We start from the raw sequence: 14006 nt of genomic DNA, 5'->3' as shown, positions 1-14006 counted from the left end.
GTTTGAGTGGGGACTTAAAAGCAAACAACTAGGATGAATGGTAGGATGAATGGATAGCTTGAAAAACAGAAGCTAAAAACAAATGCCTCTTACATATTTTGATACAATGACATTATTATCCTGAATTTGACGTCCAATACCATCTCAACTTATAGAAAACATGGAAACATATAATGCCTCTAACATATTTTGATACAATGACATTATCATCCTGTCAACTTACAGAAAACATGGAAACATATAATGCCTCTTTACATATTTTGATACAATGACATTATCATCCTGAATTTGACGTCCAATACCATCTTGACTTACAGAAAACAAGGAAACAGAGACACATCTAAATATTTTCTTAGTTTCACTTAAATTTGTCCACAATCCACAATTATTTCTTATAAAATACGCAAGATGGCATTGATTGGCAGAAATCATAAAACCCACTATAATGCCGAGATTGAGAATTATAGCATAGAGAACCGTGAAGCAAAGTGCTTGAATCAGGGCTGCATCCAATGTCATACCCCACCACTATATTTTAACACTAATGATTACAACACTACTTTTGCCTTCTAATAATGTTGATGACAGAAAAAAAATGTGTCATGCCTTGAGAGCAATTCACAAACACTCAATGAGAATTCCTAGAATAATATCGACATTTGACACAAACATTTGGACAAAGAACAGCTTTCCGTCGATAACAGAATTCTAATGAAAGCAATATGTAAAAATTTATATAGTGGACAATATATCATCTGGCAGAAAGCACAGAAACCTGCCATAAGATAAAAATTAAGTAAATGGCAAAAGCCGCTCTCAAAAGAATTTCCAGTTTGGACAATGAAACTTGACACTGATAAAAAGGACATTCTCCCTCAATCAAATATAAAATTGGCCCTACCGAATATTTTGTCTACACAAGCAAAACCACGGTTGCAAATTTCAATCGCTCTAGATATTTATAGATTCACAAGGTAGATAGGGCACTTCAAGATTGAGGGCTGCTGCAACGGAACTCCTCTTAAGCAGTGTCACTCACACTGCCCATTTCATATATGTTTGGTCTGAAGTCAAGCTTTTTCAACTTCCCTTCAAAGCAATTCTCTACTCTCTGTTGGTGATCTGATCAGCTCGAGTATGTGCACCACCTCTGCCACAGGCGGCCTATTTGAAGGTACTTGGGATGTGCAAATCAGCCCAAGTTTAATCACAGGAATAACTTCATCTTCAGGATATTCAGACAAAGCTGGGTCCACACAATTTAAAGGCTTTCCTTCATTGAGTAAAGATCGCACATTGTCACATAGGATCACAACATCATCCTCCATGTATTCAACCGGCCTCCTACCTGTAACAAGTTCTAGAAGCAACACCCCAAAGCCATACACATCACATCTCTCATTTATCTTGAGGCTTTGACAGGCAAACTCAGGGGCCATATATCCTAATGCACTCTGAATCTTGCTACTGAGTATGTATCTGTCAAGCATTGGCAGCAACTTTGCAAGGCCATAATCAGCAATTTTGGGATTGCAATCCTCATCAAGCAAAACATTGCTAGATTTTATGTTATAGTGTATAACTGGTGGTCTGCAAGAATGGTGAAGATGTGCAAGCCCCCTTGCAGTCCCCAAGGCTATGTTGAACCGAGTTGCCCAGTTTAAAGGGGCATCTGACTGGGAAACCTCATGAAGTCGGCTATACAAGCTTCCACTTTGGATATACTCATATATGAGAAGCTGTAGCTGTGGTGTCCAGTAGTAGCCTTGCAAGCTCACAAGATTTGGATGTTTAATTTTGCCCAGCAGCTGTACCTCCTTCTCAAAATCTTCTTGCGACTTAACCAAACTTGAAACCATCAATTTCTTTATAGCAACTATCCTCCCATCCCCTAGAACTGCTTTGTAAACAGTGCCAAAACCTCCCCTGCCAAGTTCACAGTCTTTGTTAAGCAATGCATGGGCACTGGTCACCCAATCTTCAGATGTATGATCTGAATGCGGTGTAAACATAACAAGTTTTCCTAGACCCATATCAGTAGAGGGGGACTGAGAAAAGCTATCAAGCATATGATTCAAAGATCTTGAACTAGACTGAGCTCTTATATTCAGAACAGTCACAGCAACAACACCAAATGCAATCACTGCTGCTGCAGATATTGCTATTATTGCAGAGACACTTAGAACAATTCTGCTGTGTCTAGATTTAATTAATCCGGTCCCTTTTGTTGTACTCCCACTTGAATTTGGATTGAGAACTATTGGCTTAGGCATAACCATAGGGCAAGAAACATTCACGCCAGATCCACATAGCCCTGCATTTCCTTCAAGTGCAGTCTTGTTCAATGTGTTGAATATGCCACCTGTTGGAATCTTCCCTTTAAGTCGGTTGTGAGAAACATTAACAGATAACAAATTACCCAAGTTCCCGAGTTGCTGTGGAAGATCTCCAGTTAGATTGTTCACTGACAAATTAAGAATTCTCAGAGAGTGCAGCTTGGCAAGTTCCTTGGGTACATGTCCGGTCAAACTGTTGTGCGACAAACTCCTGCATTTTGAAGTAACAATTTTATAACAATTACTTTTTCCTCACCAAATACAAACATGCAAATTGTGCCAACCATATTCATAGTAGTTGAACACTAGAAGAATTGAACATTATTTTACACAGATCAAGTAAATTCCAAACCTAACCCTCCTATGGATGATAACAACCCATCTACACAAAAATGAAATACAACAATAAAATCTTCCAGAAAATCACATGCAAGAGTCAAAAGTACCCTGCTCACCAGAATAATAATTTACATACCTGAAATCACCACCAAATGCGAACAAAAACTAACTGTTGACTTCTTCACTTCACTAATGTAAACAAACTAGGCAGATATGAACCCTATTTCTTTAACTAAATATAATGGAAAACATGACTCCGGAAACCTTCAACAAATAAGGAAATGATTCCTATTCTAGAAACATCATCTACAGTAAACAATCATACTTTGGTACTTCCATCGGATCAAGACATATAGGCAAGTTAACAGAAGGTTCTCAGCCTTGATAACCTGTAAATTTTCTCCCACTTTCAGGGAAAGGCAATTCACCAGCAATTCTAAAACAGTTCAACTGCTAAAAACCCGGTTCATAGTTTTCCAGAGTATAAAATTTTCTGGGAGTTTTTATAATATTCCTTTCTCTGAAGATACAGTTCTATAAAAAAATTGAGAATTTCACTCCTTCAAGGGCACTTGGAATAGACTTTAGTTTTAGATAAGTGAATGTTGTCAAGTTGTTGGTAAAACCAAACTATCTAAAAGAACGACTAACAATTTACAAAGCAAAACCATTACAGGACTGTAATTAGTGATGAATAAATATATTAGCTGGGATTCTAGAATAAATAACCAAACCCTAAAACAATGCTTTATAATACATGCTCAGATGTAAAAACCCCACGACATCGATCCGACACCACTACAAAGAAATCCTATGAACAAATACTTGTTTTCCACCTTTAGAACGAAACAAACGAAAGTAGGAATTCTAACGAGGCCTAGAGAACACAAAGCATCCAGTCTGTAGATTTGCCATTTAGTCAAAACTTGAAAATAGAGAAGCAATTGATAAACAAAAGAAACAGGCAGATAGATCGCTTACAACAATAACAGAGATGTACACTTTCCGATCTCTCCGGGGATGTGCCCAGTTAAACAATTACCATCAAGTTGCAGCACAGAGATAGCAGTAGCACTCCCAAGTGTGCCAGGAATGTCCCCATATAGACGATTGAAACTTAAATCCAGTGTCTTCAAAGAATGAAGATTACCAAACTCTGAAGGAACGTTGGAAGCGAGAAGGTTCTTTGATAAATTCAAATACTTCAAATTTGTGCATTGACCGATCACCGGCGGAATTTCCCCACTCAAGAGATTATGTGCCAAATCCAACACCTCCAGAAACTTATACAAGTTTGAAGAAGCAGCGTGAGGTATAGTACCGCTGAGACTGTTCCCTGACAAACGTATATTTTGTAAGCCCAATTCAAATAGTTCCCCAGGAATGCTTCCACTGAAGTTGTTTTTGCTGATATCAAGTGAAAACAAGGTAGTGCAACCCATTAAAGACTCGGGAATGGCTCCTGAAAGTTTATTATTTGACACATTAATGGACCTAACATTCTGCAGCATGCCAACCGAGGCTGGAAGGCTTCCACTCAAACCATTGCCAGACAAGTCTACAGACTCTAGGTTTCGCAAGCTTCCTAACCAAGAAGGAATGTTACCCACCAGGTTATTATTACTGAAGCTCATAGAAGAAACAAAATTCAACTGTCTAAGCGAATCGGGAAGAAAGCCCGATAGCATGTTGAAGCTCAAATCTACATTTTTCAGAAGGACGCAGTCTCCTATATCAGGCGGTATAGGACCAGATAAATTATTAGCATTCAAATGTATCTCTCTGAGACTAGTGAGGCCTCCGATGCCCTGGGGAACACTCCCAGCGAAGGAATTATGGGACAGGTCCAGTGATCTCAGATTTCTCAAAGAAAATATTTTGAGAGGTAGAGGCCCAGAGAAATGGTTGCCAGATAAGTTCAATGCCGTTAAACTAGCACATGAGCTTACGGTATCAGGAAGTGTACCTTGAAATGCATTGTAGGCGAGCGAGAGGACTCTGAGAGAAGTAGTACATTGTTGAAAGAGGCGGGCAGGAACCATGCCAGAGAGAGCATTGTGGTTTAAATTCAGAATCCTGAGGCTTTCAATCTGCACCAGATCTGGACTGATATCGCCAGAGAAGTTGTTGCTTGCGAGAGACAATGTGTGAAGAAACTGTAGCCTGGTGAGACCCCTCCCAATCTTTCCAGAAAGAGAAAGATTGTCCAGCACCAACTCTGTTACTCTCCCCGCTCTCGGATTGCACTTCACCCCCGCCCAGCTGCAAGGACTATCTTCCTCTTCATTCCACGAACTCAGAAATGAATTTGGATCGTGCAAATCCGCTTTGAACACTATCAGTCCCAGCACATCGTCATTCAGATCGACAGCCTCGCTACAGCAACCCACCAAAAGGACATACAATGTCGCTATCACAGCCCCCAAATACAAGCACCCCATTGTTGCCCACGAAAACAATGGCTGCTACAACTGCAGGAATGGCATTTTAAGCCCACTGGGTACCTAACGGAAACTAGAAATGATGAAATTCACTACAGAAACGAGAAGTGCACAACACGATTTCGGGCGGAAATATCATGAGTGATGTAACTATCGCTCGCTGTGGGAATTTATGTCTCAATCTATACAAGTACAAGCGAAAGCGGACGAATATGTGATTTATTTTGACCGAACTGGAATACTAAACTCGAATCCATCCATCCATCAGCTCAGCTAAAGTTGGCCCGGCCTGAGATCTCCCTTTATCTTTCCTTCCGTTGCCATTCTTGAGAATGCCCCAACTTTAACCTGTTCGAACGGCCCCAAAGACACGTTTTCCACGTAGGATTCCTACAAAATCCACGCCATCATATTCCTGCCATGTCACTGAAACGAATATATTAGGAGAGAGACTGACTTTTCCTAAAGTAACGGCCGTTACGGATGGTGAATTGGAGCAAGGCGCGTGGACACAAGGCCGCTGAGTGGGGGGAGCATCCCAAGAGCCTTATTATTTTCCCCCGGTCGGAATAAAGAAAAAGCGAAAAAGATGGTGGGGGAATTAAAGAATCCGTCCTGCAGCTTTTGCTTTTATAAATTCCTTATAACGTGCTGTCTCGCCTGTTCGCATTTACTACTGTTCATAAATGCTGGTCCGGATAAAGCTTAAAAAAAGTTAACTCGGGTTCAGAACTACCGTTATCCCCTTGATTAGGGTTTTTAGGGTTAAAATGTAGATGGCGAGCGGTACTGGGCAATGCGCACCCGCTGTCCTTTTGGGGGTGCGTGCAAAGTGGTGTGGCAGAGGCAAATTGACAAAGCAGGAATTGAAATTGAAATGTATAGAAAGGAGACTACTCTGTATTTAAGTGATGCTCTCGCCTTCACGCCTGAATTCGTTCGTTTATTTATATGCCTGAGCGTGCCGCAGCCGATACGCAGGTGCCATGAAGTTCAAAGCTTTAAAGATCAGCAATTTGGTAGAAACTGGCGCCAATTCCAGATTCCTGCACTTATTTTATACAGAGACATGGCAGAAGCTTTGAAAGGGACTGGTGGGGTTTGGTCTTCGCTTAGGGTGTAGCAGTGCATCTTTCGAGGACAGTTGAAGGTTTCGATCTGTGGAGCAATCGTGTCACCTTAATTACTCTTCAGGCTCTTCTTATACGCCATTGGCAGTTTACCCCTACGATTGAGGTTACATCGTAGCAGGATGTCCAATAAAGTGCATGCAAATTTTAAATTTTCAAACAGATAGTAGAAAAGTGCATATTCTAAACACTACCTTCCTCTTTTTTTATGCTACTTTTGTTTTATTTTTTAATGTATAATCTTATGGCATAATTCAACTACTTGCTAAAGTTTATTCCAAATTTTAAAAATGCCATATTGAGAATCTTGTAATTTTCAGTATTAAAAAAATTAACTTTTAATGGTTTATTTATTGTAGCTTAAAAATGTCATATTTAGAATCTTGTAAATTTTCAATATTAAAAAAATTAACTTAGTTTTTAATGGTTTATTTATTGTAGTCAAGATTGTAATGATGATTTTGTTGATGGTCATGTCTCTTAATAAGATTATAATTGTAATTGTTTTTTAATTTTTGAAATTGGAATCTTATATTTTGATATTGGCAATCTTGAGACCTAACCAATATTTATTAGTGTATGTAGTCAAACATTAAATTATGCATTAAGGGTTAATAGTTAAAGACATCATTCTTATGACAAGAGGAATCGCAAAAGATCTCTTCCCCTTTTATTGATACATCAATGCACGAGTTCACATCTATAAGTTTTAGCAACATTCTATCTCTCTATAAATCAACTAAACAACACTCTTTGTCAAAGCACACTCGAGGCACATTTTAACATAGTTCACTTATATTTGGCACATTGATAATTAACAAACAACTTAGCAATCTTCCTTACCACAACACTTTGTCATCCATTGACACTCCCACGAATCTCTCTAAGTTTTACTTATAACTCAATCTTAAAACTTGAAGTGTAAGGAAGTCATGAATTTCAATCATTACATAGCAAACCATACAATGTAGTTTAGTGTCTTTGCACTTTCTATAACTATCAAAGATCATATTATATGCTAAATATAATTGTAGATGTTGGACATAATAGCACCTCTGGAAAGAGAAGGCTCCTATGCAATTTTGTCCCCATCACCCAAATTTTCAAGATTTTAGTCATCTCAAATTTTTAAATTAATAAAATAATTATAATTTTCTATTTGCAACACTTTATCATGTGATTAGGTAAATTTACATTGAAATGTCAAAGTACAATCATTTGTCCAACTTTTTAGAATAATAAAACAACAAATTAATATTTTTTAACAATTGACACATTTTCTATTCAACAAACTATCAAAAATTTAAAGTTGGCGTAGAGTAGTAACTTTTATCATTTTATTTCTTTATTATTTTATTATTTTTCATTTTTATTAGTTTTAAAAAATCTACTATTTATAATAAGTGACATTTTACCTTAATATTTACAACAAATAATATATTTGCATTATTTCTTAAAATTATATCATTAACTCCAATATTTAGTCTATAAATATTTTTGACATTTTTAATGATAAATGTATTTATTGTAATTTTTAATTGGTAGCTAAAATTTATACCTAGATCTTATCACCACATTTTTCTTTGTCTAATTATCAAAATTATTGTTTTGTTAAAACAAAAACAATTGTGTGGAGTGCAATGTAAATTTATTTTAAAATAACCTAATTTTTATTTTTATTTTAAGGTAAATATTATGATATAGGGGAAGCTCCTTTTATATTAACTAATCAATTAAAGAAGTAACATAGTCTATGAGGGAATTGCTGATACATATATCCAATTCATGTCCCAATCTCCATTAGCCTATCTACTATTTCTTCTAGCAGCAGATCCTTATTCTCATTCGTTGTAATGTCCCCATTTTTTAGACGGGAATAAATTAATTATTTATAAAGTTGTCCACAATTATTAAATCAAAAGAAAAATATTATTTAGTCACTTTAAAAAAATAAAAATAAGAGAGGAAAAAATTATAAAGTGACTTTCAAGGGAGGGAATGTTAAAAAGAAATTAAAAATGAAATATTTCACTCTTAGGAGTGGGTTGGTCGGTCAATTGAGGAGAGTTAAAAAATTATTAAAAATCATATAATGTGATTTGGGGTCCAAAAGTGGTGTAAAGGAGGCATTATAGAGGTTAATCTATCTCCTTCGAGGCTCATTATGTTAATTTACAATATTTGATATTTCTCCATATTCAATTGTTCACAACAAGTGCAGCAATTTCCGAGGATGAAAACCATTGGAAATTAGTGGATTGGATAAAACCCAACTCCACTTTAAGAGGTGGATCCATCCAAGGTTCACTATTGAGCATATTTGCGGATTCATGGTGTTATTAGAGCTTCAACTAGCTAGGGTTTGAAAGAAGATTGCTATATCAACTAGGGTTTGAATATTATTTGCAAGTTGAAGACTAAGGGATTCAAATTTGAAGGTTTAAAGTCATTTTTTCATCATAAAATACATGTCTAGGGCTTGGAGTTGAAGCACCCATTTTTTGGTAGGCATTTGGAGACATATGCATCACTTTATTAATGGGTAGAATTGTGTCTCAAAATTTTGCAATTTTATTTCAAAATTTTGTTTAAAGTCATATTTTCTGATTATTTTGGGAATTTTACTGGCACATCTTGTACCTAGGGTTTCATTTCCTCATTCCCAAGCCCAACTGTATCTTTGATTGCCATCCTAAAGGGTGTTGTGGAATATTTCAAGGTTGTCCACATTAGTTAGTTAGTGTCTGCCAAAATATCATAACTTGTCCAACAGAGTTTGAAGGCAACTTTATCAACCATACATTGCACTATGTGTGATCATATTGAGCCCAAATGAAGCATCAAGTAAACAGGTATGTTGAGAATCCAAATTTGTAGTTTATTTGTGTGTTGATGAAAAATTAGGGTTTCACCATTGAATGTAGTAAAACGACTAATTTTGCTTAGGGAACAATACATTGGGGAAAGATGGAATTTGATTTAAGCCTTAATAGATCTAGATTGTGATCAGATTCCAAGGGTTTAATATGTAACATTTATTTCCCTTTAAATTGAATTGAATTAATTAAAGATGTAAAAATTGGTGCCAATTCCAGATTCCTACACTTATTTTATACAGAGACATGGCAAAAGCTTTGAAAGGGACTGTTGGGGTTTGGTCTTCGCTTAGGGTTTACCATTGCATCTTTTGAGGACAATTGAAGGTTTTGATTTGTGGAGCAATCATGTCAACTTAATTACTCCACAAGGTCTTATACACCATTGGCAGTTTACCCCTACGTTTGAGGTTACATTGTAGCAAGATTTCCAATAAAGTGCATACAAATTTTAAATTTTCAAACACATGTAGAAAAGTGCATATTCTAACACTACCTTCCTCTTTTTTATGCTACTTTTGTTTGATTTTTTAATGTATAATATTATGGCATAATTCAACTAGTGCTAAAGTTTATTCCAAATTTTAAAAAAGTCATATTGAGAATCTTGTAAAATTTCAATATTATAAAAAATTAACTTAATTTTTTATGGTTTATTTATTTTATTGTAATCAAGATTGTAATGACAATTTTGTTGATGGTCATGTCTCTTAATAAGTTATAGATGTAATCATAAAATGATTGCAAAAGATCTCTTCCCTTTTTATTGATACATCAATGCATGAGTCCACGTCATAAGTATTAGCAACAATCTATCTCTCTATAAATCAACCAAACAACATTATTTGTCAAAGCACATTTGAGGTGCATTTTAACATAATTCACTTATTTGACACATTGATAATTAACAAACAACTTAGCAAACTAACTTACCACAACACATTCCCATCCATTAACACTCCCGCGTATATCTTCAAGTTTTACTTATAACCCAATCTTAAAACTTTAAGTATAAGGAAGTCATGAATTTCAATCATTACATAGCAAGCCATACAATGTAGTTTAGTGTCTCCGCACATAGCTATCAAAGATCATATAATACACTACATAATCATAGAATAGCACCTCTAGAAAGAGAATCATCTCAAATTTTTAAATTAATAATGTAATTCTTATTTTCTATTTGCATGTCATTAGGTAAATTTACATTGAGATGTCAAAGTACAATCATGTGTCCAACTTTTTAGAATAATAGAACAACAAAATTAACATTTTTTAACAATTGACACTTTTCTATTCAATAGACTATCAAAAACTTAAAGTTGATGTAGAGTAGTAATTTGTATCATTTTATTATTTCTCATTTTGATTAGTTTTAAAAAATCTACTATTTAAAATAAGTGACATTTTACTTTAATATTTACAACAAATAATATATTTGCATGATTTCTTAAAATTATATCATTAACTCCAATATTTTGTCTATAAATATTTTTGATATTTTTAACGGTTAATGTATTTATTGTAATTTTTAATTGATGATAGCTAAAATTTATACCTAGATCTTATCACCACGATTTTCTTTGTCTATTTATCAAAATTATTGTTTTGTTAAAACAAAAACATTTGTGTGGAGTGCAATGTAAATTTATTTTAAAATAACCTAATTTTTATTTCTATTTTAAGCTAAGTACTATCATATAGGGGAAGCTCCCTTTATATTAACTAATCAGTTAAAGAAGTTACCTAGTCTATGAGGGAATTAGTGATACAAATATCCAATTCATGCCCCAATCTCCATTAGCCTATCTACTATTTCTTCTAGCAGCAAATCCTTATTCTCATTCATTGTAATGTTCCCATTTTTCAGACGAATAAATTAATTAAATTAACTATTTATAAAGTTTTCCACAAAATTAAATCAAAAGGATTACTTTATTTTAATTAATTTACTTAAAAGTGACTTAAATAAATTAATAAAATATTATAAAGTTACTTTTTGGAGATAAATTATTAAAGTCACTTTAAAAAAAAAAATAAGATGAAAAAATTATAAAGTGTCTTTCAGGGGAAGAAATCTTAAAAAGAAATTAAAAACAAAATATTTCACTCTTAGGAGTGGGTCGACCAATTGAGGAGAGTTAAAATATTATTAAAAATCATATAATGTGATTTGGGGTCCAAAAGTGGTGTAAACGAGGCATTATAAATGTTACTCTATCTCCTCCAAGGCTCATTATGTCGGTTTATGATATTTGATATTTCTCCATATTCAATTGTTCACAACATGTGCAGCCATTTCTGAGGACGAAAACCCTTCGAAATTAGTGGATTGGGTGAAAACCCAACTCCACTTTAAGAGGCGGATCCATCCAGGTTTCACTATTGAGCATATTTGCATATTTATGGTATTATTGGAGCTTCAACTAGTTATAGTTTGAAAGAAGATTGTTATATCAGCTAGGGTTTGAATATTATTTGCAAGTTGAAGACTAAGGGATTTATATTTGAAGGTTTAAAGTCATATTTTCATCATAAAATACATGTCTAGGGCTTGGAAGTGAAGCACCCAATTTTTGGTAGGCATTTGGAGACATATGCATCACTTTATCAAAGGCAAAATTGTGTTTCGGAATTTTGCAATTTTATTTCAGACTTTTGTTCGAAGGATTTGGTGATTTTTTTGGCACATCTTATACCTAGGGTTTCATTTCCTCATTCCCAGGCCCAACCGTATCTTTGACCACCATCCTAAAGGGTGTTTTGGAAGATTTTGGGGTTTCCACATCAGTTAGTGTTTGCAGAAAAATTAAAACTTGTCCAACAGAGTTTGAAGGCAACTATATCAGCCATACATTGCACTATATTGATCATATTGAGTCCAAATGAAGTATCAAGCAAATAGGTATGTTGAGAATCCAAATTTGTAGTTTGTTTGTGTGTTGGTGAAAAATTAAGGTTTCACCATTGAATGTAGTAAAACCACTAATTTTTGCTGAGGGGCCAATACATTGGGGAAATATGGAATTTGATAGATCTTAGCCTTAATAGATCTAGATTCTAATCATATTCCAGGGGTTTTATATGTAACTTTTCTTTCCCTTTAAATTGAATTGAATTAATTAAATATGTTGAAATTAAGGTAAATGTGTGGATATTGAAGCAATTATGCATAAACAGTGACCTATAGTCATCAAACGAAGCCACAAACTTGGATATGAGCAGTAGATGAAGGTTCAGATCTATTCCCAAAAGCTAGGCCTGAGTTGTCAGGACAGTGATGGTGGTCAGCTTGGTCCTCCGAACTTTTTGTCATCCAAAAAGGAACTTGTTTGTCTCTGTGAATCCTGTTGTTCCTTCGAAACACAACTCTGTACCTATTCTTGAACATAGTAGAAAGGGGGGAAATGGTTGGGAATAGGAGTTTTCCATAGATCAAACCACAAATTTAGAATTAACCATAAAATAGAATTGAAATGTAAATGATGTACTGTAATGGAAATGATTCCCTTTTGAGGGAAAGGCTGAAAATATTTAAAACACTAATGATATACCTTTTAATAAAGTTTTGTTTGTCTTCACAAGGAATTAGAGTTTCATGTAGATAGTCTTCATATAGCATAGAACATGAATGTCATCTCTAATACTAGAATCTTGAATTCACTTATGTTCCAATGTTAGAAAGAAGACTGATTGCTTGCTCACTTGAATTTGTTGGATCTCGATTTTGCTCTCTTGAGTGGATTATGAATTCGAATTATTTTCAAAATGAGAGGGGTAGACCTCCTTTTATACATGCTAGTCGAAAATTTTTTAATTTTCCGACACAAGATGACACAGGATCTAGGTTCCTGCTCAAATTGTGTTACCATTACAAGGCCCCAAAATGGGTCCGTTTTTAGAGGACCATGGTGTTGGGCTAAGAACCATGGTGCCTAGCGCCTTGGTCCTAGACATTAGGGTCCCAAGATTGAGGGGAGAAAAATGCAGATAGTGAAAATTTGAGTTTGATACATGGTGTGAGCAGAATCAGAGCTTCAATTAGACCTTAGAGGATGAATGCCAAAGTGAGGCCCCAAGTGAGGACGCTCATTTAAGTATAGAATCAAAGAATACAATATAGACATTAAGCCTGAGCGTGTTCTCAAGTTGGCCCTTGTTGAGCATTATTCCTCCACTAAGCACCACATGTGCCTAGACAACACCCAAAACCTTTCAATTGAAGATAACTTCTTCAAAAGAAATCTCAAGGAAGCCATTGAAATCTATAACCATCTGTCCAACCTTAATCGCAATGAATTTTGGAACTTGAACTCCTCCTCGCATCCTCTTTTATCCACCCTTAGAAACCTTCACCTCCCCCCTCCATAATCCCACCTCCCTCCTCCATAATCTCACCTCTCCTTCCCTCCCCCCACCTTTTTGGGCTCTAATCTCCCCTTCCCCCTATTTGTTTCTCTCTTCTCTCCTCTTTCCCCTTTCTTGTTCTCCTCTCCTTTGCTTCCTCTAGGTTTTCCTTTCACCCTTTGTCCCCCCCACCCTTCACTCTCCCACCCTTCCTTCCCTCTCTTATTTTTGTTGGTATTTTTACTTTCCCTTTTCTTTTCTTTCTCTCGTGTTTTATTTCTTTTATTCAAGTATATGTGTGTGTATGTATACACACACACGTGTGTGTACGTATACATACGTGTGTGTATATATATATATACACATACACACATGTGTGTATATATATACACATATATACACATACACATACACACACACACACATACATATATATACATAGATATATATACACATACACATACACACACATACATACATATATGTATGTATGTATGTATGTATGTATGTATGTATGTATACACACACACACACACA

General features: G+C 35.2%; 1 protein-coding gene across 1 annotated transcript; it reads right to left on the bottom strand.

Annotated features, from left to right (window-relative positions):
- Window positions 1-694: 694 nt before the first annotated feature.
- On the bottom strand, window positions 695-6523 carry LOC131061663 (probable LRR receptor-like serine/threonine-protein kinase IRK). Its single transcript, XM_057995475.2, has 2 exons — window positions 3657-6523; window positions 695-2547 (listed from the first exon to the last, which is right to left on the bottom strand). Exons 1-2 carry the CDS (start codon window positions 5114-5116, stop codon window positions 1092-1094), a joined length of 2916 nt encoding a protein of 971 aa, XP_057851458.2. The 5' UTR covers window positions 5117-6523; the 3' UTR covers window positions 695-1091.
- Window positions 6524-14006: the final 7483 nt, after the last annotated feature.

This window comes from Cryptomeria japonica, chromosome 7 (assembly GCF_030272615.1).
Source record: "Cryptomeria japonica chromosome 7, Sugi_1.0, whole genome shotgun sequence".
In the NCBI taxonomy this organism is placed as follows: Eukaryota; Viridiplantae; Streptophyta; class Pinopsida; order Cupressales; family Cupressaceae; genus Cryptomeria; species Cryptomeria japonica.
This window is presented reverse-complemented; position numbering and strand designations above follow the sequence as displayed.

What these genes read in the sequence shown, in the direction of transcription:
- LOC131061663 (XM_057995475.2), bottom strand. Translation starts at nt 5,116, where the DNA reads ATGGGGTGCTTGTATTTGGGGGCTGTGATAGCGACATTGTATGTCCTT. An exon ending in TGTACATCTCTGTTATTGTT is followed by an intron (nt 2,548 to 3,656) that starts GTAAGCGATCTA and finishes TTCAAAATGCAG; the next exon opens with GAGTTTGTCGCACAACAGTT.